The 24,580-nt window shown below is 37.2% G+C and overlaps 1 protein-coding gene across 11 annotated transcripts in view; it reads right to left on the bottom strand.

The window, feature by feature from the left end:
• Positions 1-788: 788 nt before the first annotated feature.
• CEP112 (centrosomal protein 112) overlaps positions 789-24,580 on the bottom strand; it is a 555,671-nt gene continuing 531,879 nt past the window's right edge. For all 11 annotated transcript variants that reach the window (XM_069076590.1, XM_069076589.1, XM_069076587.1 and 8 more), the window contains 3 exons: positions 14,837-14,938; positions 2,164-2,228; positions 789-1,245 (listed from right to left, as the gene is read on the bottom strand). In XM_069076590.1, the coding sequence (XP_068932691.1) occupies positions 1,242-1,245; positions 2,164-2,228; positions 14,837-14,938 (171 nt within the window). In that variant the 3' untranslated portion in view covers positions 789-1,241. The remainder of the gene's footprint in view (positions 1,246-2,163; positions 2,229-14,836; positions 14,939-24,580) is intronic.

A 24,580-nucleotide genomic window follows, 5' to 3' on the forward strand; every position in this document is an offset into this window, starting at 1 on the left:
CTTAATGCAGGTTTTAATCTTTAGTAGCTACCAGATCCTCTTTGAGTCCTACTTTCCTTATCTATAAAATGAGAGTGTTAGATAAGATGGTTGATTTTAACACTAGGTGCTAGGCTATAATCTGTTATCAGTATCATTGATAGTGACTTTGGGATAAATTATGTACCAATCACACAGTTTAAAATTTTTGACCTAATAACAGAGAAAATTAACAACTTGGAAAATAAGAAGAAGCAAAACAATGAAAATAGGCTTTTCTCTTTAGTGGCATGCTATTTGAAGAGGAGAAGAGTATATTGTTTTTGAATTGGAAGGGACCTCAGAATTCATCCTACTCATTCCTTTTATAAAAAAGGAAGTTGAGACTCAAGGAAAGGAAGTGACTTGCTTGAACTCCCACCACTGAGTGAGGACAGAAGCAGGATTCTAGGCTCAGCCTCCTGATTCCCAGTCCAGAGCTTTTCTCCTTGCTCCAGGCCATCACTCCCAAAGCAAGCTAAGAATACCAACTATCTAAAAGATAACAATGTTGTGGTCCATTCTGTAAAGGGTTCTCTTTCTAGTTCCCTAAATTTGTGTGTGGGAACCAACATCAGGAATACCTTAGTTGTCATCAAGAGATCTAGTGGTTTTACTCTAAAATCTCAACTTTAAGCGATAATCACAGATTTGTTGCTATCTAAAGGAATGGCTATTTCTTTTGTAAGATATAAGCTTTTGGTGTTTTCCTGGGGAGAAATACCACAGGCCCAAGATGCTAGTAAATGACATGTGCAAAAAAGTAGAAATAATGTCAAAAGGTACAAAGGGATATTTTAATATTACAGGAATATGAAAACAATGTAGAAATGTTTTAAAAATTGAGAAAATGTAATATGAACACAATTTTTGTCATATGTAATAGGTAAAATTATATTAGAAAGCAATAATGAGATGGAGAAGTAGAAATGCTTTTACTTTCCAATATAAGCAGTATTTAGCACACTCTACAAAGAAGTGAAATATGACAATCAGAAATAAAAGAATGAAAACATAATTCAGGTAGACCAAAAAAAGACCAAAAAAAAACCACATTGTGAATGATGAATATCATTTTATGAACTTAGTTACATTCTTTTAACTAATAAAATTATCCACTTATCTCACAGTTTAATTTACAATATTATTGATATCTTCAAACCTGCTGGAAGAAGTCCGTTAGGAGAACTAAGCAACTGAAGCAATTGTATTTTCTCCTTTGGTTACCTGAAAGTGAAAGTATTACACTTAGTTATTTCTTGAATTAGCTTCTGTATCTGCATCTTTTTTATAAACTCAGCAAGAAATCTGTGTCTTTATATCAGGTCAATACAACCTATTAAACAGTGAAAAAATCAGCCAGTCAACTATTTCTTTATACAGGCTGAAATAATTCTGATTGATTTCCCCCCCACCACACTGATCAATTGCTTGACAATTCAATCAAATTGGCTTGTATAAATATGTATAAACAGCCTGCACCAATGACTTATATTAAACAAACTTTATTATAAGAGGACCATTGGATTAAGGTGAGTGATAAGCTGAGGGTAACTGAGTCTTTTCTTTTCTTTTCGGAGGGGGAAGGTAGGGCAATTGGGGTTAAGTGACTTGCCCAAGGTCACACAGCTAGTTTTGTGTTAAGTGTCTGAGGCCAGATTTGAACTCAGGTCTTTTTGACTTCAGGGCCAGTGCTCTATTCACTGTGCCACCTAGCTGGCCCCTGTAACTGAGTCTTTTCAAGTATTATAACACAACTGTCTATTTACTTTGGACTATGTGAATATCTATAACAGAGCAAAAATTACTAGGGCTCTGGTACTTAGAAGATTTACTCTGTGATGCTGAGAATTGTATCATCTTGTTATAAAATAAGACTGCATCTACTTAAACATCCAAGTGTTCACCAAGTCAGCATCTTGTCATGAAGTTGAGGCAAACACTGGCCTTGCAATGAACCTGCAGATTCCCTAATCTTGCTCTAACAGAACTAAGTACTGTGATTAAAAGAGGCCGGTGACTTCTTAAAGTCAATCTATTTACAGAGAATAAGATGCTTTTTGAAACTCAAAACTTCAATACCAGAGACACACAGGTGCAAAGTGACACAATCAATCAGAAGGCATTCTTAATTACAATTCATACCTTCTGCTTTGGTATGCCGACAATTCCTCTTGAAGAATGGAGGCCCTTTTTTGCAGAAAGTTAACCTAGAAAAAAACATTAAATATGAAAAAGGTAGATTTATCTAAATATCTAAATATAACCTATGTGCTACTGAAAGTACTGAAAGACTAAAATGAGTTTGTTTGTTGTTTTCATTTCGGGTAGGCTCATTCCAATTCTTTAGTTTGACCTACCTTACTTATTTTGATACCTCTGAACTCCAAGGGCCATTTTTCTTGCTTCCCTCAAGGTGACTACCCTGACCTAGAAGAATACTGCAGATACAGCTTACTTACAGAACATTTGGCAAAATCTTTCATGGTATTCTTATACAGAAGATAGATGGATGTGGACTAGGTGATATTACTGTATAATTAGGTGAAATTTAGGGACTAATCATTAAATGGTTAATTGTCAAATCAGAAAGAGGTCTACCAAAAAGCAAGCATTTATAAGTGCTTATTATTTGGTCAGCACTATGTTAAAAGCTGGGGATGAAAAGAAAAAGTAAAGATAATCTCTGTCTTCAAAAAGCTTACATTCTAATAGGGGAAAGAAAGTATATACACATAGAAATATATAAAAGACATACACAAAATTGATACAAGGTAACATTGGAGGGGAAGACACTGGAATTTGGGGAAGCAGGACTGATTGATTGCAAAGTCTCCAGGGAAGAGTCCCAGGGATCTGTGCATAGCTCTGTGCTAACATTTTTATTAATGAGTTAAATAAAGGCATAAATGGCTTATCATGTTTGCAGATGGCACATAGCTGGGTGGGATTACTAACAAACTGGATGTCAGAGTCAAAATTTTAAAATCTCGACAGGCTAGAATATTGGGCTGAATTAAATCAGGTATAATTTCAAAAGGAATAAATATAAGTCTCACTTTGGATTAAAAAAATCAACTTCATGAGTATATTACAGTGAAGGTGTGGCTAGACAGCAGTCTGTTTGAAAAAAAGGATTTGGGTATTTTAGTTGACTAAATGTGGAGTGAAATGTAAGTCAACAGTGTGATATGGCTCCCAAGAGAGTTAAAAAAAAATCTTAGGCTGTGTTAAGAGAGGTGTCACAGTGCTCAGGATGAGAAAGGTCATAGTCTTGCTGTCCTCTGCCTTATTAAGCCCACATCTTTGCAAAAGCTGACCATGTGCTAGGGAATAAAAACTTTGTAAATTCAGAAAAACAAATGTTAAAAACATCCTTTACTGAGTACAACACAATAAAATTTATTATCTACAAAGAACACTAAAAAAAATTCAGGCTTTAATGGAGACAACAATTTAACCTTCAAGAATATATGGGCCACAGAACAAAAACAGAGTAGATAATTTCATTTACAAATGTCAAAAATGAGACGACATAACAAAACTTTTGGGATGCAACCTCCTTAGGGGAAAATTTATATCTCTAAAGACTTTAATAAAAAGCAAAAACAGAACAAACAAGTCAGTGAATTAAGCTATATAGGATAACATAACTAAAACAATTTTGAAAAGCAACAAATTTTTGAAAAGAAATAGAAAAACAAATTCTGCAAATCAAAAAAGGAATAAAATTGAAAATAACAAACTCATTAAATTGACAAAACAGGAGCTATTTTTTAAAAAATAAAATGTTAGCTAATTTGACCGAAAACAGCTAGCTGTCACAGGAATAGATAGCTTATTGGACCTAGTCAGGAAGATCTGACTTCAAATTCTGCTTCAGACACTATATGATTTTGGTTAATTCACTTAACCTCTGTCTACCTCAGTTTCTTTCTCTGTAAAAAGGGGATAATAATATCATCTACCTGTCAGGTTATTGTGAGAATAAAATGAGAAAATATTTTTAATGTGCTTTACAAATCTTAAAAGCACCATGTAAATGTTAGCTATTATTATCCAAAATAATAGCACAAAACCAGATTGCCATAATCAAAAAGGAAGTCCCAAGAAATGAAGAGGAAGAAGTAATAAAAAATTATTTAAAACCTTTTCCTTGGCTATATACCAAAAAATTTAATTCACTGACTAGATGAATATTTTCAAAAACACAGGATACAGAGATTATTAGACAAAGAAATAGAGAATTTAAATATAACCCAATCTTGGGTAAAGAATTTGAATATATCATAGAGGAACTTCCAAAGGATAAAATCCCAGGACCAGAAACATTTATAAGGAAATTAAATAAATATTTATAGAACAATTAATTCTAATACATAAACTACAAAAATAGTGAAAGATTGAGTCCTACCAAACACTTTTTAGGAGTCAAATAAATCTGAGAAGCAAACTATAGGTCAAATATCCTTAACCTTTTGTGTGTGTATGTGTCCAGAAACCCTGAGGTAGTCTGGCAAAGTTATGGAGCTTTTTTTTAGAATAATGTATTAACTGCATAAAATAAAATACATAGGATTACAAAAAATATTTTCCCCCATTCAAATTCATGGATCCCTCAGGCATCTGTAGACCCCTGGTTAAGAAGGTGGGTAGACCAATATCTCTAGTGAATGTTGATCCCAAAATATTGAATAAAATGTTATCAAAGGGGCTGCAACAAAATATTTAGAAATATTACACTAAAATATTAGAAATTATACAAAATATTTTTTAAAAAGATTATATGGCTGAATTTATACCAGAAATTCAGGGTTGGCTTAATATTAAGGAAAATTATAAGCATAATGGACCTTATTAATAAAAAAATTACATGATTATATGAAGAGATGTAGAAAAATCGGGGGTGGGGTGTGGAGCCAAAATAGCAGTGTAGAAGCAGGAAAACTCAGTGTGCTCCCCCCATAACCACCTCAAATACCTATAAAAATGACTCTAAACAAACTTTAGGGCTACAGAACCCACAAAGTGACAGAGAGAAACAAATCTCTTACTGAAGGCAGCCTGGCAGGTGGACAGGAAGGATCCATTGCAGAGTGCTGGCAGCAGAGCCCAGACCAGTGTGAGCCTGTGGTTTTAGCCTCTGGGCTCCCCAAACCAGCCGGGGCTGGAGGGACTTCAGGAGAGTGCATCACCAGCAGCTGTGGTGGTTTCCAGAATTATCAACCCATAAATGCCAAAGACAAAGTGAGAGGTCAGTGTGGACTTTGGGAACAAGGAGTCTGGGACTGTGGCCTGGCCTCTGCCCCCAGAGGGAGAAGCGGCTGAGGTGTGGCGGCTGCTGCCATGTGACTGCTTCAGAGCTCCTGGCCTGCAGATTGTAGGGGGACCAAGTGACCAGTCTGAGGGGTAATTGCTCTTGCTTTAACCTGCCTGGATCTGGATTGCGATCTAGGGTGGAGGTCCTGGGGTGTGTGACCAGGTGCCAGAGCCAGTGGAGGCTTCAGAGAGGGCACCCAACTAATAGCTCTGGCAGCTGTGAAAACCCTAATGATTTGTCCTGATGGGACAAAGCTCCCCTCTCTGGAAGCAGAGTTCTACTGTGCCAAAAAGCTGAAAAGTCAAGTAATTGAGTGGAACAAAGGAAGCAAAGCAAGCTCAGCAATCCAACTTTAGATTCCTATTTTGGGGACAATAAGGATCAAAGTATGGAACAGGAGGAAGACAGTGAAGTCAGAACTCTTGTACCAAAAGCTTCAAAGAAAAATATGAACTGATTACAGGCCATAGAGGAGCTTAAGAAGGATTTTAAAAACCAAATGAGAGAAGTGGAGGAAAAAATGGGAAGAGAAATGATAATGATGCAAGAAATTCATGAAAAGCGAGTCAACAATCTTACTGAAGAGATTCAGAAAACTCTTTTGACAAGCTCAATATTCCTTTATGTTTAAAAAAAATAGGAATGGACTATCCTTAAGATGGTAAATATCTATCTAAAACTAAGAGCTAGCATTGTTTGTAATGGAAAAATGTAAAACAAAGAGACATAAGGTCACTACTATTCTTTGATATAGTTCTAGAAATTTTAGCTATAATAATAAGACAAGGAAAAAAATTGAGGAAACAAGCATAGGCAAAGAGAAAGCAATATCATTACCTTTTACAGAGATTTTGGTTTTCTTAGAGAACTAGAGCCAACTAAAATTATTTTTAAAATTAATAAGTAGCAGTATATAAAATAACCTATACAACCATCAGTCTTTCTATCTCTTACCAACAAAACCAAGCAGGAAATGATAGAAAAAGAAATCCCTTCAAAATAACCAAAGAATGTATAAAATATTCATAAATATACATGCACGCAGGAAATATATAAATAGAGTTGCAAAATACCACAGGAAAAAAATGAACTAAGTAATTGCAGAGGTGGTAATTGCTCATGATTGGGCTTTGAGACCATAATAAAAATGACAACAGTACTGAAATTTATTTATAGATTCAATGTCATATCAAACTGCCAAAGGTTTACTTTGTAGAACTAGAAAGGAAAAGAAAATTCACTTGGAGGAACAATGAGTTGAGCTTCCCAGGGGAAATAATGAAAATAAAATGGGAAGAAATGCTGTTTAATAGAGCCAGATCTCAATAGAGAACTTGATGGGTGCAACAAATTAGGTACACAGGATTCAGAAGTAATTGAACAAAGTAGCATAATGTTCTATAAACAGGACTTCAGCCAGTGGGTTCAGGACTGGGAAAGCTGTAAACTAGTCTATAAGTATTAAATTTAGATAGGCATCTCACATTAAATACATGCATGCCTTTATTCAATAAACTCTGATTTGCTTGCTGGCGCCATTGAGAGCAGTACCGCGGAGGAGAGCTGAGGCAGGACAACATAAGCCCTCCCCTGAAAATAAGCCCTCTGGTGTTTTTCTTTCCAAAAAACATAATAAGACAGTGTCTTATTATCGGGGAAACATGGTATGAGGGAGCATGGCACAGTGGAAACAGCACTGGATTGGGACTTACAAGATCTAGCTTCAAACCTTGATTCTGCTACTTACTAGTTGTGTGCCATCGCCAAATCATTTAGCCTTGCTAACCTGTAAAATTATGAAGGGGTCAACATTCATTAGAGATATTGGTCTATCCCACCTTCTTAACCAGCAGTCTACAGATGCCTGAGGGATCCATGAATCTGAATGGGGGAAAATATTTAAATATAATTGGCTTTTTTGGTAATCCTATGTATTTTATTTTATACAGTTAAAACATTATTCTAAAAAAGAGCTCCAAAGCTTTGCCAGACGGCCACAAGGTTTCTGGACACACACACACAAATCATAAAATGATGATTACTTTTTTTTTCAATTTTTTAAATGCTTTATTAACTTCTGATTTACATTATTCATTTCCGCCCGATTTTGAGTTACAAATTTTCTCCCTGTTTTCCCTCCACCCATCCCCCCCGAAACAGCAGACCCACAGGATCCCCACAATCCCCACCTCCAATCTGCTCTCTCCCATATTTTCTCCCATACCCGTTTCGACTTTTCCAGTGGATCTCTATGCCTCAGTGCCTGTATATCTTATTTCTTAATTACATGTAAGATGGTATTAATAATAGTATATATATATATATGTATATATACATACACACACACATATATATGTATATATATACATATATATTTGAATACTTGATTTTAAAACTTTCAATTCCAGATTCATTCCCTTCCCCCCCACAACCCACCCCCACTGGGAAGACAAGCAGTTCAGTATAGATTGTACATGTGCGGCTAATACAAAACAATAACACAGATATATTGTAAAAGACTGACTATATTTCCCTCCCTCCTATCCCACCTCCCACTTGTTCTATTCTCTACTTGATCCTGTCCCTTTTCAAAAGTGTGTGCTTCCAACTTCCCTCCCCCCAAGCCTGCCCTCCCTTCCATCATCCCCCCTCTCATCCCCTTCCCCCCCCTATTCTCCTGGAGGGTGAGATCCCCTATTTAGTGTGTATTTCATTCCCTCCTCGAGCCAGATGCGATGGGAATAAGGTTGACCCATTCCCTTTTGCCTTCCTATTCTTCCCCTCCATTGTAACCATATTCCCTTGCCTCTTCTGTATGAGATAATTTGCCCCAATCTGTCTCTCCCCATCTCCTCTCACCTCTTAATTTCACCTTTTAAGTATCATCCCTTCCTGTTAAATTGGTCCTGTGCCCTCTATCTATGTATACCTGTAAACATATATACATAAATTCACATACGTATTCATATGCCCATAGACCCTCATATATAGACATATATATATATATATATATATATATATATATATATATATATATATATTTCTAATCCCTTCAACTACTGAGAAAAGTTTCATAAGTTACAATTATTGTTTTCCCATGTAGGAATGTTAATAGTTCAACTTTGATAAGTTCCTTATGATTTCTTTTCCCTGCTTACCTTCTCATGCTTCTCTTGCTTCTTGTATCTGAATGTTAAATTTTCTATTCAACTCTGGTTTTTTCAGCAAGAATGCTTGAAAATCCTCTATTCCACTGAATGACCATATTTTCCCCTGAAACATGATACTCAGTTTTGCTGGGTAGGTGACTCTTGGTTTTAATCCCAGCTCTCTTGACCTCTGGAATATCACATTCCAAGCCCTTTGATCCCTCAGTGTAGAAGCTGCCAGATCCTGGGTTATCCTAATTGTGTTTCCACAATATTCAAATTGTTTCTTCCTGGCTGCTTGTAATATTCTCTCCTTAATCTGGGAATTCCGGAACCTGGCTATAATATTCCTAGGAGTTTTCTTTTGGGGATCTTTTTTAGGAGGTGATTGGTGGATTCTTTCAACCTCTATTTTGCCCTCTGGTACTAAAACATCAGGGCAGTTTTCTTTGAGAACTTCCTGGAGGATGCTTTCTAGGTTCTTACTTTGGTCATGGCTTTCAGGTAGTCCAATAATTTTAAAATTATCTCTCCTGGATCTATTTTCTAGGTCAGTGGTTTTTCCCATGAGATATTTCACATTGCCTTCTATTCTTTCATTTGTTTGGATCTGTTTAACAGCATCTTGATTTCTCATAAAGTCATTAGCTTCCATTTGCTCCAATCTAATTCTGAAGCAATGATTCTCCTCATTGAGCTTTTGAGATTCTTTTTCCATCTGGCAAATTCAACTTTTTAAGGCATTCTTCTCCTCATTGCCTTTTTGAGCCTCCTTTGCCATTTGAGTCAGTCTGTTTTTTAAGGTATTATTTTCTTCAGTCAGGCTGTTGACTCTCATTTCATACTTTTCTTGCATTGTTTTCATTTCTCTTCCCAATTTTTCCTCCACTTCCCTTATCTGTTTCTTAAGGTCTTCTATGGCCTGTAACCAGCTTATATTTTCCTTTGAAGCTTTTGGTGCAGGAGTTCTGACTTCACTGTTTTCCTCCTGTTCCATGCCTTGCTCTTTCCTGTCCCCAAAATAGGAGTGTAATGCTGGAATCTTCTGTCTGCTTTGTTTCCTTTGCCTGCTCATTTTGCCACTCAATTATCTGACTTTTGGACTTTTTACCACAGTAGGACTCTGCCACCAGACAGGGGAGTTTTCGTCCCAAATGCTGGGGTTTTCTCAGCTGCCGGAGGTATTAGATGGGTGCCCTCTCTGAGGTCTCCACATGCTCTGGCAAGCTGGACACACACCCCAGGACCTCCATCCTAGATTGCAATCCAGATCCAAGTAGGTTAAAGCAAGAGCGATTACCCCTCAGACTTGGTTCTTGGTCTCCCTACACTCTGTAGGCCAGGAGCTGAAGCCACCATGTGGCGCTGGCTGGCTGTGCTGGCATCTCAATGGTTTCTCACCCTGGGGGTAAAAGCCACGCACTCCCACTTACTGGGTCCCAAAGTCCAAACTGCACTGGCTTCTCACCTTGTTCTTTGCATCTATGTATTGATAAATCTGGAAACAGCCACAGCTTCTGCTGATCTAGAGTCCCTCTGGCCAGGGGCTGGTCAGGCCCGCCCTGGGGCTAAAGCCTCGGCATGGGGCTGGGTTCGGCTCCCAGAGGGCTGCACTGGCCAATTCCTGCCAGCCTGCCGGGCTGTCCTCAGCAGAAGGTTAGCTTCTCTGTGTCATTTTGTGGGTTCTGCAGCTCCAAAGTTTGTTTAGAGTCCCCTTTTTACATGGATTGGGGAAGGTGGGAGCTGGAGCCGTGGGAAGGTCATGCTTCTACTCCGCCATCTTGGCTCCACCCCCCAAATGATGATTATTAAATCATCATTATTGAATAGATCTATGAGGTTTATTATAGCTATGATCCCACAAATATTTAGGCCTAAGAAACTGAGTTTTCAGTGCCAGATGATTCTGAAATTTTCAAGGACTATTTGAAGTGAAATTTCAATATGGTAAAAGTTATGAAAGGTCTATATTCAACAAGTTCTCTATTCCTGAGTCCATTGTCACTGAATCTCCATTGCTTTCTTTTGCCCCCTCCAATAAAAAACTAATTTGATAACTGTTTCAATACAATTGGTTTCCTTTGCAATCTTATGTATTTTATTTTATGCATTTGAAAACATTCTTATAAATAGGTTTATCACAATACTGTTCCATGTCATGAAAAGGTTAGAGCCCCACTCTAAATTGCAAGAAAAATCTTGCTTTCATATTTGTAGTTATGTTGTTGCTTAGCTTAACTAAGAACTTTGTGAAATTAGCAGGTTTTCGGTTTATACTCTAATACAATTAATGGGAACTGGAATATCCAAAAAAATGGTTCATGCAAATGCCAGGGAAGTAACTATACAGAGAAACACACTCAATTCTAGGTTAGCATTTAGTGTCTCCATGTGTGAAGTGGCCCAGTATGGACTGAAGAGCTGAGCAAGGGGGACAGAAGATGAAACTGGACAGATTTTGGCTTCTTCCATGTCAGAAATTTACTCTCTGCTTTCTTATACATATCTAGAATATCAAGGATGCTCATATTCAACGTGTAAATCCTAAAGGACTTCATAAAATTAGCTAAAATGATTTTTATATGGTACATGCCATGACTTGGCATAATCAAAATTTTATTGATTAGGAACCTTCTTGGTAGTTTCATTTATGTGTTCTCATTTCATGTTAAGACTTCATCACTGACCCAGGTTTTATAATAACCTGGATTTGCTTTGAAATGTAATTATGAAAGATCATATAAAACTAAAGGAGTCTGAAATGAGGTTTGTTAAAAAAAAAGGAAAACAAATTCTTAATAGCAACACAAAAAACTGACATATGTGTAACAGACATCTATGTTTTGCTTATTTATAATACTGCTTGGTTCTTTATTTCAGCCAAATGGCCTCTTGACCCCAGGAACAATTAATACTTTTGACAGGTGCAAGGATTCCATTGACCTCTATCTGCTGCTTTCTAAAAGGAATTTCAACAATTTTCAAAGCATATAACACCTGTGCTTTCAAAATGGATCCTTACTCATTGAATGGTTTGGGACTATACTATGCAGCTGCCAATTATGTGGCACAGATGCAGCTGGCAGCAATCTGTTTCTGGGTTCAAGGTGTAGGCTTCTACACATATGAATGACCCTCTGAAAAGTTGTCAAAATATAGGTCGATATTAGTCAAAATATAGGTCAATCAGTCCTCAAAAATAGCTTTTAATTTTAACTGAAAATAAACCTCACTTAACTCTTTCTTTTTGTCTAGCTACCTAGTATAATTTTTTTTGCATGCTAGGGAGAGCATAACAAACCTTCTAATTAATTTTGGGAAGCAGAAACATTAGGTGCTCTAAAGAAAACTTCATTTTCATATGAAAGGCATGTAAGAGATGAGAATTTGGTCTCCTTAGATCTTCAGCTCAGTTGATGTAGTCACAGGATGTAATCACAGATGATGAGGTGTTTTAACACCTCTGTGATTACATCCTGTGCCTATATCAACTGAATTGGGTGGGTGGGTGGACCAAATTCCTCCAAACTCCTTTCACAGCCACATCATTGAAGGGAATTGCTACAAGTTCATTATTACACACTATAAGCAGAGAATATAAATTCTCATTAGAGTATGTACTACATCTGTGATGAAGACAAATTATACCAGATCATTCAAGTTTATTAGAAATGAGCTTAATTACAAACTCTATGTATCTATGTATTTATGTATGTATGTATGTATGTATGTATCTATCTATCTTACAAGCTCTGGAACTGGAAAGAACTAGTCTAGTTGATGTCTAGCTGAATTCTTATTTTATAGACTTTCTAGTGGAAGCTTATAGAGCTTATAGTTGTGATTTTTTTCCCAAGTCACATGAGTATTAAGGTTGTTAGTTGGAACCCAGGTCCTTTGATTCAAAATCCTGTGGGCTTTTTACAATACTAAAATTCACTTCCTCATATTATGACTTTTAAATGGGCTTCTAAAACTTAGGTAATTGTCTTCTCGCAAATTAATTATATTCTGTAAAATATAGCAAAGTTAAGTAAAAATATTTATGCAAGAAACATATAAGTTCATTATTTTAACACGTCTTTTTTGTTCTGACATTTCATAAATTTAAAATATATTTTAAACTAAGTATCTTTTGGGGGCAAAGCTTTAATGAAAAAGTACACATATTACATTTCATTTCCTTCAAAGGTTTTTCTCTTCCTTCCTTCTTCTTTCCCTTCTTTCCCTTTCTTTCCTTCCTTCCTTCCTTCCTTCCTTCCTTCCTTCCTTCCTTCCTTCCTTCCTTCCTTCCTTCCTTCCTTCCTTCCTTCCTTCCTTCCTTCCTTCCTTCCTTCTCCTTTTTGGAGGGCAATTGGGGTTAAGGAACTTGCCCAAGGTTACATGGCTAGATTTTTTGTGTGGGTATTAAGTGTCTGAGGCCAGAACTGAACTCAGGTCCTCCTGACTCTGGGGCCGGCACTTTACTCACTGCACCACCTAGCTGCCCTAAAAGGTTTTTCTTTTTAAAACTATTATGATTCATCATGTTTGGGCAGGAAACTGCATAGACAACTTTTACAACTCAAACACTATTCAGCACCACTTTAGCAAACCATAATCAAAATGCCTAACTTCCATTCCTATTTATAAGTACTCTCATTCAGTTTGGAATCAACATCATGATGAATGATGGGGATTCTGGGACTAGTACCAAAAATAAAGGGTGAGGATTTGTTAGAATGTGGATTGTAAATGGGACAAAAGTTAACATCTCTAATAGTAGGAGCTAGGGGAAAAAAAGAACTTCAAATAGTTTTAATGTTAGTTTTTTGTTATTCTAAACTTGAGAATCATCAACAAACATGAGGATTTCATAATTTCTCTCTTCATATGTATACATATGTATATGAACAGAAAAGAGGATAGTACATAAAACCACAAATTTTTATTATGTATAGCTTACATTTTTAAAAGAATATAATAAATTCAACTTGTTAATAACAGAGCTTTCCTGTTTATGTCTCTATTTAAAATTCTTCTTTCTCTTCTGTTTTTTTAAAACATTCTACAATAACCCTCTTTTTTCTCCTTATTATTTTTTTGGTATTGCTATTACTATTTCCCCATCCTTTTAAAACATCCCTCTCACCTCTCCAACCTTCCCCCCACCCCCAATGCCAATTAAAAGGAAAAATCATCCTTTATAACAAGGAAAAAATACTGCAACAGGGTAAAAGATAGAAATTGGTCACTTTAAAAAACGTCTATCTCAAACTTCTCTTGAAGTACTCCTATCTTTCTGTCAGGCCAGGAGCATCCTTCATCATTGGTCTTTTGTAGTAATGGTTAGTCATTTCATTGATCAGAGTTAAGTCTTTCAAAGCTGATTTTTCTTTACAGTGTTACTGTCTAAATTGACAAGGGTGGGAAACCTGTGGTCTTGAGGCCACATGTGGCCCTCTAGGTCCTCAGGTGTGGCCCTTTGACTGAATCCACACTACATAGAACAAATTCCTTTAATAAAAGGATTTGTTCTGTAAAACTTGGACGCAGTCAAAGGGCCACATTTGAGGACCTAGAACGTCACAAATGGTTTTGAGACCACAGACTCCCCCCACTGTAACACTTCTGGTTCTCTCACTTTACTCTGCATCAATTCATGTCTTTCAACTATTATGAACCCATGAACAACTATTATGAACTCATCTCTTTCATTTTTTCTTATGGTGCATTAGTTCCCATTACAGTTATATACTGTAATTTGTTCATCCATTCCCCAATTGGTGGGTACCCCCCTAGTGTCCAATTTTTTGTCCAAAGATTTTTTTTAATGGGAAAGAGAAAAATGAACAATTGAATAGTATATCCTTTCTTTTCTACAGTATTCTTTAAAGAATAAAGGTAGAAACATTATCCAGAACTTTTCTGTTTTTTTTTTTTAAAGCAATCAGGGTTAAGTAACTTGCTCAAGGTTACATGGCCAGGTGTTTCTGGGTGGGTGCTAAGTGTCTGAGCCCGGATTTGATCCCCAGGTCATCCCAACACTGGAGCCGGTACTCTTACTCACTGTGCTACCTGGCCGCCGCAACTTTTCTGTTTTTAAGGTAGCCTAATGGAGAAAATAAATTCTTGAATTAGTAAGATGGGAACTCTAAAAGAAGAAATATTTGATCCAGGGTAGCATGTGATGCTCAAAGTATTCAGACGACATTTATTTCAGACATCAATTCAGTATCTTGCACTTTGCCACATTTAACTTGTTTGCAAGTTTCTTTTAAAAAAAGTTGGCATTAGAATTAAAAGCCCATTTAAAAGCCAGGAACATACTCTGGAAGATGTATACCACCAACAACATTTTAATAATTACCTGTGATTTTAAAGAGGAAATGGTGTCTTCAAGCTCTTGTCTTAGAGATGCTGGCATTAGACCTTTGAGTTTTGTTTCATATTCTTGCTGTATATAGGTTAGCTGAAATAGAAAAAAAAGTAAGTTTATTTTTAAAGTTTAAATCATAAAAATGATTATTTGAAGTATGAAAAATGCCCTTAAAGTGTATTTCTGAAGAGGGTAAAGTGTATTTTAACCTGTTGTCAGAAAGCAGGCAGCCAAGATGTAATGAAAGAAAATAAAGGTATCACAGATTAAAAAAAAAAAACCCTTGTTAGGGAGAGATATTGTCTATGATAATGTTTTTTTGTATACCTATAAAAATCTTTGCAAACTTGATTTCGTCTTCTGACTTAACAGAAAGGCTCCAGAACAGAGGTTCTCAAACTTATTTGGCTTACCAACCCCTTTTCAGAAAAGAAATTACTCAGTGTACCGCCCCCCAAATCTATTTTCTTTAATCCTTTAATGGTTTTTAAAAATTGCGTAATTTAAAAATATATAATATATGTATATATATTTTAAAGCAATAGGAGTTAAGTAACTTGCTCAAGGTTACGTGGCCAGTTATTTGTGGGTGTAGTGCTAAGTATCTGAGCCCGGATTTGATCCCCAGGTCATCCCGACACTGGAGCCAGTGCTCTTACTTGCTGAGCCACCTGGCCACCCCTAAAATATATATTTAAAAAAAATGACATCTCAAATTTTATAATTTATTGTAAATTTGTGGGGTTTTTCCTGCATTGAAATTTTGATGACACAGTATTGTGTCATATAACCATATAGTATCATAATGTTAACAAATCATTACATGCACATATTCCTGCTGATGCATGCTGAACTTCCTGATGATGTGCAATATGCTGGCCTGCCAACACTTGCTTGTTAGGACCTGTCAGCTGACCACCACTGATTGGTTATAACTTGCATTTTGTATGTTTACTTGGAAAATAATGTAATCACTACAACTTCAATTCTGTCATACAACAGATGAAACATGTATGAATGATTTTTCAAAATTTTCTTCTCTTCTTTCCTTATGCTTCCACAGCTCCCTCATTTTTATTCAATGCCCACCCCAATTGTACTTGAGGTTACTACTGCCCTGCCTGGATTATTCCAGGTCTTCCCCAGGGCACTATCACCCACTTTGAAAATCTATGCATTGTCTCCTTTACTGGTATGTATTGTGATAGTACTTGTTTTCTGTATCTTTTTACTTAATCAGTTTATTACTATTATCAGATAGCAGTGCTTGGTGGAGGAGGTAATATCTGGTATGTCCCTAATTTGGGGAAATAATCCCAGAAATTGGTCCACTCACTACCAAGGATCAAGGACATGACTAAAATGATCATTGCAATGATAAAGAGGAGGGAATCCCCATATCCAAAGCATACTCATGACTATTCCTTTTCTCTTGGGAAAGGGGAACACATACATTTATCTAGTCCATTTACCAAGCAAATGGGAAGCTAAGGCTACTAGTACCTGACCTCTGTAAACAAGTGTTAAAGAGAGGTCCCCCTTCTGTCCTTTGCCTCCAGAATGCAAGTGTGTCTTCAGCAGAGTAATTGCTGAATTCTTCAGCTTTGGCCTCAACTATGGATGGCTCTTTCCACTCTGCTGGAAATCCTTCCTTCCTTCCTTCCTTCCTTCCTTCCTTCCTTCCTTCCTTCCTTCCTTCCTTCCTTCCTTCCTTCTTTCCTTCCTTCCTTCCTTCCTTCCTTCTTTCCTTCCTCCTTCCTTCCTTCCTTCCTTTCTTTCCTCCTTCCTTCCTTCCTTCCTTCCTTCCTTCCTTCCTTCCTTCCTTCCTTCCTTCCTTCCTTCCTTCCTTCCTTCCTTCCTTCCTTCCTCTCTCTCTCTTTCTTTCTTCTTTTAGAGGGCAATTGGGGTTAAGTAACTTGCCCAAGGTTACATGGCTAGGTTTTTTGTGTGGATGTTAAGTGTCTAAGGCTGGAACCGAACTCAGGTCCTCCTGACTCTGGGGCCAGCGCTTTACTCACTGCGCCACCTAGCCACCCCTGGAAATCATTTCTAAGATAAGGAGTAGGAGTAACTAAAAAGGGGGTGGGGAGGGCAGAGTAGAAGGATGAGTTCTAAAGAGTTTATGTCTGAGCACTAATGTGGATGTGGACAGGTATCTGTGTGAGCACCTCACTCTTTTTGTGCCTTTATATCTCTCTGTCTCCTAAACTGAGCTGTGATCAGATTGAGTGGTTTAACAATATGCTATTCCCTGAGAACAATAGGTTTCTGACATAACCATTTCATTAGAAATACTTGGAAACAGGTGTTCCTGAATACAACATGAAAATGTATCCAACTGTATATGAGGCAAGTCCCTGAAATTATCAAAGAAATGAAAATAAAAATCTATTAGTTGAATCTACCTGCCAATCCCAAAAGTTCTTAGCTGAACAAAACTGATTTGAACTAGTGAAGCAATTTGTATCTTAGGAAACACTTTGCTACATATTAAAATCCTATGTCAACTATTCTAGGATATCATTTTCCAATCTTGAACAAAGTGGCTTTTGATTATATGTTATAATTTTATGTTTTATTCCTAAGGGAAAAGATGAAGTAATGAAAAATATTTCCCCCATTGATGCAAAGCCTTTGTAAATGAAATATAGTTTGGCTCGCATATATATTGGTGCTTCTCACAGTCTCTTGGACTGAATTCCAATAGCAACATCTGGCAGCTGACTAAAATGAAATGAAAATTGTTACTTAAGATTAAAATATATTTGTAAATAAGAGCTTTTGGGCAATATTTTATTGAATATACACAATCCAGAACTTGGATTTCTTCTCGTCATTCAGTTTAAATCAACACCACATCTAACATTTTGAACTATTCTGTTTTTTTAAAAAATATATAGGTCTTAATGTATTCATTTTAGTAAAAGTTAATCTGATCCCAGAAAATATCTCTCTTCATTTTTAAAACAAAATCCAAATAGATGTCTTAATATCTACTGATGATTTACATATTTCTGTTTCCTATCTAAATGCTTCCATTTTAAAAATATTTATAATGAATTTGTAAGCTCGACTGGGACAAAAAAGACACATAGGATTAATCTGTCACATAACTAAAGTTGGACTTAAAATGTGATATGGACAGATTTAAAAATCTCCTTATCTATGAAAAAAATGTTTATTGGCAAAACATGTACCATCCTGAATCTCAAGTCTCAGTTTCTGAAATATATTCTAATATTATAAAAAAATACAATTTTATGCTAGTAGAAATAAAGTCTACTTGTCAGGATCATGGATATTAATCCATTTATTTTGACTTCTGTCTTTGTGTATAAGTCACTGAAATAGCAAAAAGGGAGAGGATACTGCAGACCCAGTTAGCTACAGCAATAGTTTCTGATCTTTTTTTAGTTTGCGATATACCTGTGTCCTAACTGGGACAAATGGGGTGAGAATTCAACATGTTGTCCTACCTCCTTGGTTAGTTATCCATCTCTCTCTCTCTCTCCCTTCCTCCCTCCTTCCCTCCTTCCCTCTTTCTCTTTCTCTCCCTCCTCCTTTTCCTAAAACATAAATGCATGTACATACACAAAAATACATACAACACTCAGAATACACACACACATAAAAATATATGTCATTATTGCTCTCCAACCACATTATACACAGACATGCTATTCTTTTATCTTCATCAAGGTCACTGCTATCTCTACCTTATTTCATCTCCTCAAAAACTGATAAAGTGAAATTCTTGATGGCAGAATACACAATGGAAACGTCTCTGCAATATACCAAATAATTCAATGGAAAAGAGTACATTAGATATTATGTTGCTAACATTATTCAAATAATGGTAAGGTTCAATTTTTTCAAATCTCCCAACATCTCCCTCTCCCCACCAAAACACCCAGCAGAGAACCTGGCCTCTTACTTTACTGAGAAAATTGAAGACATTTGCTTTGAATTCTCTTTTTCCCTTCTTTTCATCTCAAAATCTCTTGACATCACCTCTCTTCCCCTTTCCCCCAGTCTGATATGAAGTGGTCCTTGTCCTTGTGTAATGGCAAGCAAAGTGGAATATTTTTTGTTGCTGTTTTTCTATGTATGATATTCAGTTTCCCAGCCTCAGTCTTATATAGCCCTGTTTTGAGACAATCAGACATGTGCAAGTGAGCTCTAGCCAATCAGATGGTGAGTAAAACTGTATATAAAGAAAGAAGTGTTATGAAAGCAGGTATTAAGGGAGCCAGCATTAAGACAGTGATATAGTACTCAGAGATAGAAGCAGCTTGAGTGGATGGAGGGAGGAGATCTCTGAGAACTCGGAGACCTCTGATGGCAGAGCCTTGCTGATTGGAGCCTCTGAATGCTCTGAAAGTGAATAGAGCTGTGGGACAGAGACTTGTCCATGGGAGTGAAGCTTAGCTTGAGCCCCTTCTGAGAGCTGTTACAGTGAACTGAGTTGTTATTACAGACAGAGCCTCTGGACTTTGGAGGTGAATTGGGATGACAGTGCTGTGTGTCAGTATTGTTGTTGCCCTGTTAAACTTTGTTTTCCCAGAGGCAAAAGCTATGGTTAGGAGCCCCTGGAGCCTACTGTCAGGCAGAAGTGGAAGAGCTTGGAGTGGAGCAGTCCCTGTGAGCTAAGACATGGAGCAGAAGTTGAGAGCTGCCTACATGTGAATCCAGGTAAGAGTCAGAATGGTCAGACCACAGAGGAAGAGCCAAGGGACTTAGAAGTCAACCTCATGTTAAAATGATAGAAAACTTTACTTGGACTCTTGGTATTGATTTAGGAGATTGTTCTTACAGTGACCTAGGGTTGGATGATGTGGTATTTTCTGCTACCCCTTAAGGATGCATCATGCTAGGAAAGACCCTAGCCTGGGCCCCCTGATTTTGGGGATTCAATAATATGTGCTGTGCACTATGATGTTCTTACTGCAACCTAGGGGTGGAGGGTCTGATGTTTTCTGTTACTCTTTAAGGCTGTTTTGTGCTAGGGATGACCCTAGCCTGGGACCCCCTGATTGTGCAAACAAGTATTCTGTGGAATGCTATTAAATACAATGATATATGTTATGTGACATATGACATACTGAGTGTTATAATATATATGTACATATATACATATATATATATAATGATAGATTTTGCTTAGGGATGTTGCTATGAATGTTATGCTTTACTGAACAAAGTTTAGTTCTTAATAAATACAGAGTTCATTATACTATGTTATTAGACCCTTAAAATTATTCACATCAGCAGTCCTTAGGTGTGCTGCCATGATAGGCATTACACCTTGCTAAGGTCATTCTCTTGATTACATCCTCTGTCTTCTTCAGCAGATTGTCCCCTTAATAATTCCTGTCCTACTCAATCTTTAACCTCTCTTTATCTCCTTGTTCCTTCCCTACTGCTTATAAACATATCCAAGTTTTCCCCATCCTTAAAAACCTTCACTAGACCTTACCATCTCCTCATTCTCTATTTCTTCCATTTTTCATCCTTATCTCTCCTAGAAAAAGTTGTCTGCACTTATTGCCTCCACTTCCTCTCCTTTCATTTACTCCTCAACCATTTAAAATTATATTTTATTTTCAATTCCAAAGTAATATATTGAGAAGGTACGAGGTCATTTACATATGAAGTCAAGGAAAACACATTTCTGTATTAACATTAAAAAAAAAAAAAGATGTGTTTCAATTTGCACTTTGAGTTCATCAGTTCTCTCTTGGAGGTTGGTAGCATTTTTCATTATCCTCAACCATTTATATTCTGTTTTCTTACAATTTTCTCTCTCATTCTTTCCAAAGTAACCAATGATATCTTAATGGTCAAATGTGTGTGTGTTTGTGTGTGTGTATATTGTTCATTGTGTGTGTGTGTATTTATGTATGCATACATACATTTGTCTCAGTCCTCTTCTTTCTTGACCTCTTTGCTGCATTTGATACTGTTGACCACCGATATAGTCTCTCTTGGCTTACCTGGACACTAGTCTTTCCTGTTTCTTCTATAAGGCTCACTGCTCTTTCTTTGTCTCCCTTAGTTTTATCCATATCATACCCCCTCATTATAGGTGTAGGTGTGCCTTCAAGGTTCTGTAATTTCTCTCTGTCTGTCTGTCTGTCTCTTTCTTTCCATGGGTTTTATTGTTATCTCTGTGGATATAGCACACAGATCAATATATCCAGTCCTAGTTTCTCTCCTGAGCTATATAGTCCCACATAACCAACTACCTACAGTACATTTTACACCAGTTGTTCTGGAAATATACTGCACTCCACAAGTCCAAAACAAAACTCCTTATCTTTCCCCTAAACTTGCTATTCTTTTAGATTTCCCTGTTTCTATTGAAGGTTCCAATCATTCTCCCAGCCCCCCGAGTCTGTAACCTTGGCATTATCCTCCACTCATCACTCTCCTTTACCCTACATATCCAATCAGTGTTAGCACTTGATGTTTCTACCTGCACATCTCTTGGATCAGACATGTCCTCTCTTTTTAAACAGTAACCACTTTAGTTCATGCCCTACTCAACTGTCACCTATACTACTGCAATAACCTCTTAAATGGCCTCTCTCCATCTCCCACACAGCTCTCAAACTTACTTTCCTTAATCATCAGTCTAACTCTGTCATTCCTTCATTCAATGTCCAGTGACTTCCCAGTGCCTTTAGGAGGAAACATAAATTCTAGTCCTTCACAATTCATATAGATTGGTCCCAATCTATATTTCACACCTATTCCTGTACTGTGGTCCAGCCAAATGGGCCTTTCCTCTATTTCTGACAACATTCCATCTCTTGTCTCTATGTATTTGCACTGGCTGTCTCCCATGCCTGGGGACTTGCCTACTCATCTCCGTCTTTCTTCAATGATATAATCCTATAATCTCTATAATACCTCTTTCTTCAACATGTAACACAAGCAACACCTTCTGACACAAAATGTTTCTTGGTACTAACTGCAGTGCCCTTTCTCCCTAACTACCTATAATTATTTGTATTTATTCTCTCTATATTATGTATGTGTGTGTATGTGTGTGTGTGTGTGTTTGCAGCTAGGTGTGCGGTAGATAGAGTGCCAGGCCTGGAGTCAGGAAGACTCATTTTCATGAGTTCCAATCTGCCCTCAGACACTAGCTTTATGGCTCTGGGCAAGTCACTTAACCTGGTTTGCCTCAGTTTATTTATCTGTAAAATGAACTGAAGAAGGAAATGGCAAATCACTCCAATATCTTTGCCAAGAAAACCCCAAATGGGGTCATGAAGAGTCAGACTTGACTGGAACGAATGAACAATAATAAAAGTGGTGTGTGTGTGTGTGTGTGTGTGTGTGCTCACATATATAATCATCTCACCTATTAGAATGTGAGTTCCCTGAAAATAGGGATTGCTTCATTCTTTGTACTGGGCACTGTGTATAAAGGCATTGTTCCTGGCACATAGTAGGTGCTTGATAAAGGCTTATTGATTTAATTTTGTCCTGTGTACAGCGACATCCTTCATACCTTACTCTAGAGAGTTGTCTTGCAAATGCATACTGCTGGTAACATTTTGTCTCTGCTTAAAAAATTACTAAGGCAGGGGCAGCCGGGTGGCTCAGTGAGTAAGAGCACCGGCCCCAGTGTCGGGATGACCTGTGGATCGAATCTGGGCTGAGATACTTAGCACCACACCCAGAAATAACTGGCTGTGTAACCTTGAGCAAGTTACTTAACCCCAATTGCTTAAAAAAAATTACTAAGGTAACTATGAATGACAAACATATATGAACAGATGTTAGTGCTCTGGATATTGAAAGATGAAATTAACAGCAAATGTAATTTGATTGATATTTAATGATATAATAATTGCTATCATGCTACATAGTTAATTATGTGTACAGGGTAGGCAGTTCACATACATAATTGAAAGAAGTATTACTTTTACATGGTCAGGTATTTCTGAGGATAATTTTTAGGAGGGGAAGGGGCAACTAAGTGGTGCAGAAAGCTGCTCTGAAGCCACTCTGAAACATGATTCCACTTGGGGCCTACTGAAGCAATAGACCCCAATGAATATGAAGACACAAACTTCCCTGCATCTTTGGCAGAAGGCTCCCACAACTCCAGGGATTTGAGGAACCTCCAGCTTGACAGGTGCTCTTACCCCAGGTATTGAAAATCTGGATAGGATAGACACTGGAACAGTGGGACTAGTTTATATTAAGATGGCAGGGGTGGGGGGAGGTAGTTCATTTCCATCTGTTGTGGGAGTTGGCACCTTCATTAAGAAGTGGAGATCAGATGGGATAGTTATGCCTCAGAACTCCTCTTTCCTCATTTCTACCTATACCCCAACTCTATATTTGGGAGGAGTAAGATGAGTTCTATGATTTAAAAGAAGGACTCTAGCCAAAAACATTTCCTTCACATTCCTTAAAAGTTTATTAATTAGATTCATTTGAACTTATAGGCAAATACTCTTGGAAGGGTTAGAGAAGAAAACACCAGCTTTCTATACCTTCATATAGGTTGGTTTAATCAGACTGTGAGGTTAACATTAAGACAATGAGATTGACAAAATATAGGGAGTGGCAAAGAAAAGATGATGCTGGGGGTAATTTTGAGACCACAGTGGGGAGCTCTGGGCAGCCAAAGGCAGCATGAGGGCATCTGGCTTTTGGGAGTCAGGATGAAAGGGACATAAGTAGGTACCTGGGAGAGAACCATAGGCAAATTCTAGGGAGGAGGGGCAGTCATCAAATGAACAGAAATTGAAGAAGAGAAAGTGAAGATGTTTCTCTGGGATAGGTCCATAGCAACTTGAGTGTAGCAAATAGATTATTTATATGTATTTTTCAGAATTTGAAATATTTAGAGTGGTGATGACATAGTAGATGTCATCTGAATTTGGCTGAATTTGAAGTCAGGAAGATTTGGGTTCAAATCCTGCCTTAGCTACTAGGTATGTGGCACTAGGCAAATCACTTAACCTTTCTTGGCCTCAATTTCCTCATCTGTAAAATGGGGATGATAATAACACTTTCCTCACAGGATTATCATGATGATCCAATGAGATAACATATGCTTTGCAAATCTTAAAAGAACTATATACATGCTAACTATTATTATGATGTATTTTGAACACAAAGCAACAGACTATATTTTGATATGATGTTAAAAGAGAATGTAAAAAAGTACTGGAGAAAAGGACATAAAAAATAGGGTGTGTGTGTGTGTGTGTGTGTGTGTGTGTGTGTGCGTGCACCGCATATATGCCAGAGGAAAAGATTCACTCTATTCTTCTAAGGTTTCTTATTTTATCTGGTGTTAAAGATGTTGCCACAGCAACTGCAAAGAAAGATTCATTTTAAGCAAGGCTCACTGCAGCATATCTTGTGTGGTTTGATACTAAAATATGAAGTGAAAAAATAAGTTAAAATAGTCACAAAATTTCTAAATAACCATTTTAATATTCATCTTTCTCTTTCCCTTCAACAATTTTAAAATTGCAGTTTTCCTCTTCAAAGTGGTTTGCTCCCCAGTTCACTACACTGGTTAGCAGTAGACTCCAATTCATTATTGCTCATAAGACCCACTTTATTTCATAAGGGAGTTAAGCCTGTTATTTAGATAATGTGTTTGGGCTCAAGGGAAAGGGTGGTAGTTGATTTATGAAACAGCTGTAGAGCTTTGAGGCTTGAAGGATATCACGCACCTGGTTTAGGGAAAAGTGTAATGAT

The sequence above is a fragment of the Petaurus breviceps genome, unplaced genomic scaffold (genome assembly GCF_028583685.1).
Source record: "Petaurus breviceps papuanus isolate PSGF00001 unplaced genomic scaffold, PetGlider_PUasm1.0 90925, whole genome shotgun sequence".
Lineage (NCBI taxonomy): Eukaryota > Metazoa > Chordata > Mammalia > Diprotodontia > Petauridae > Petaurus > Petaurus breviceps.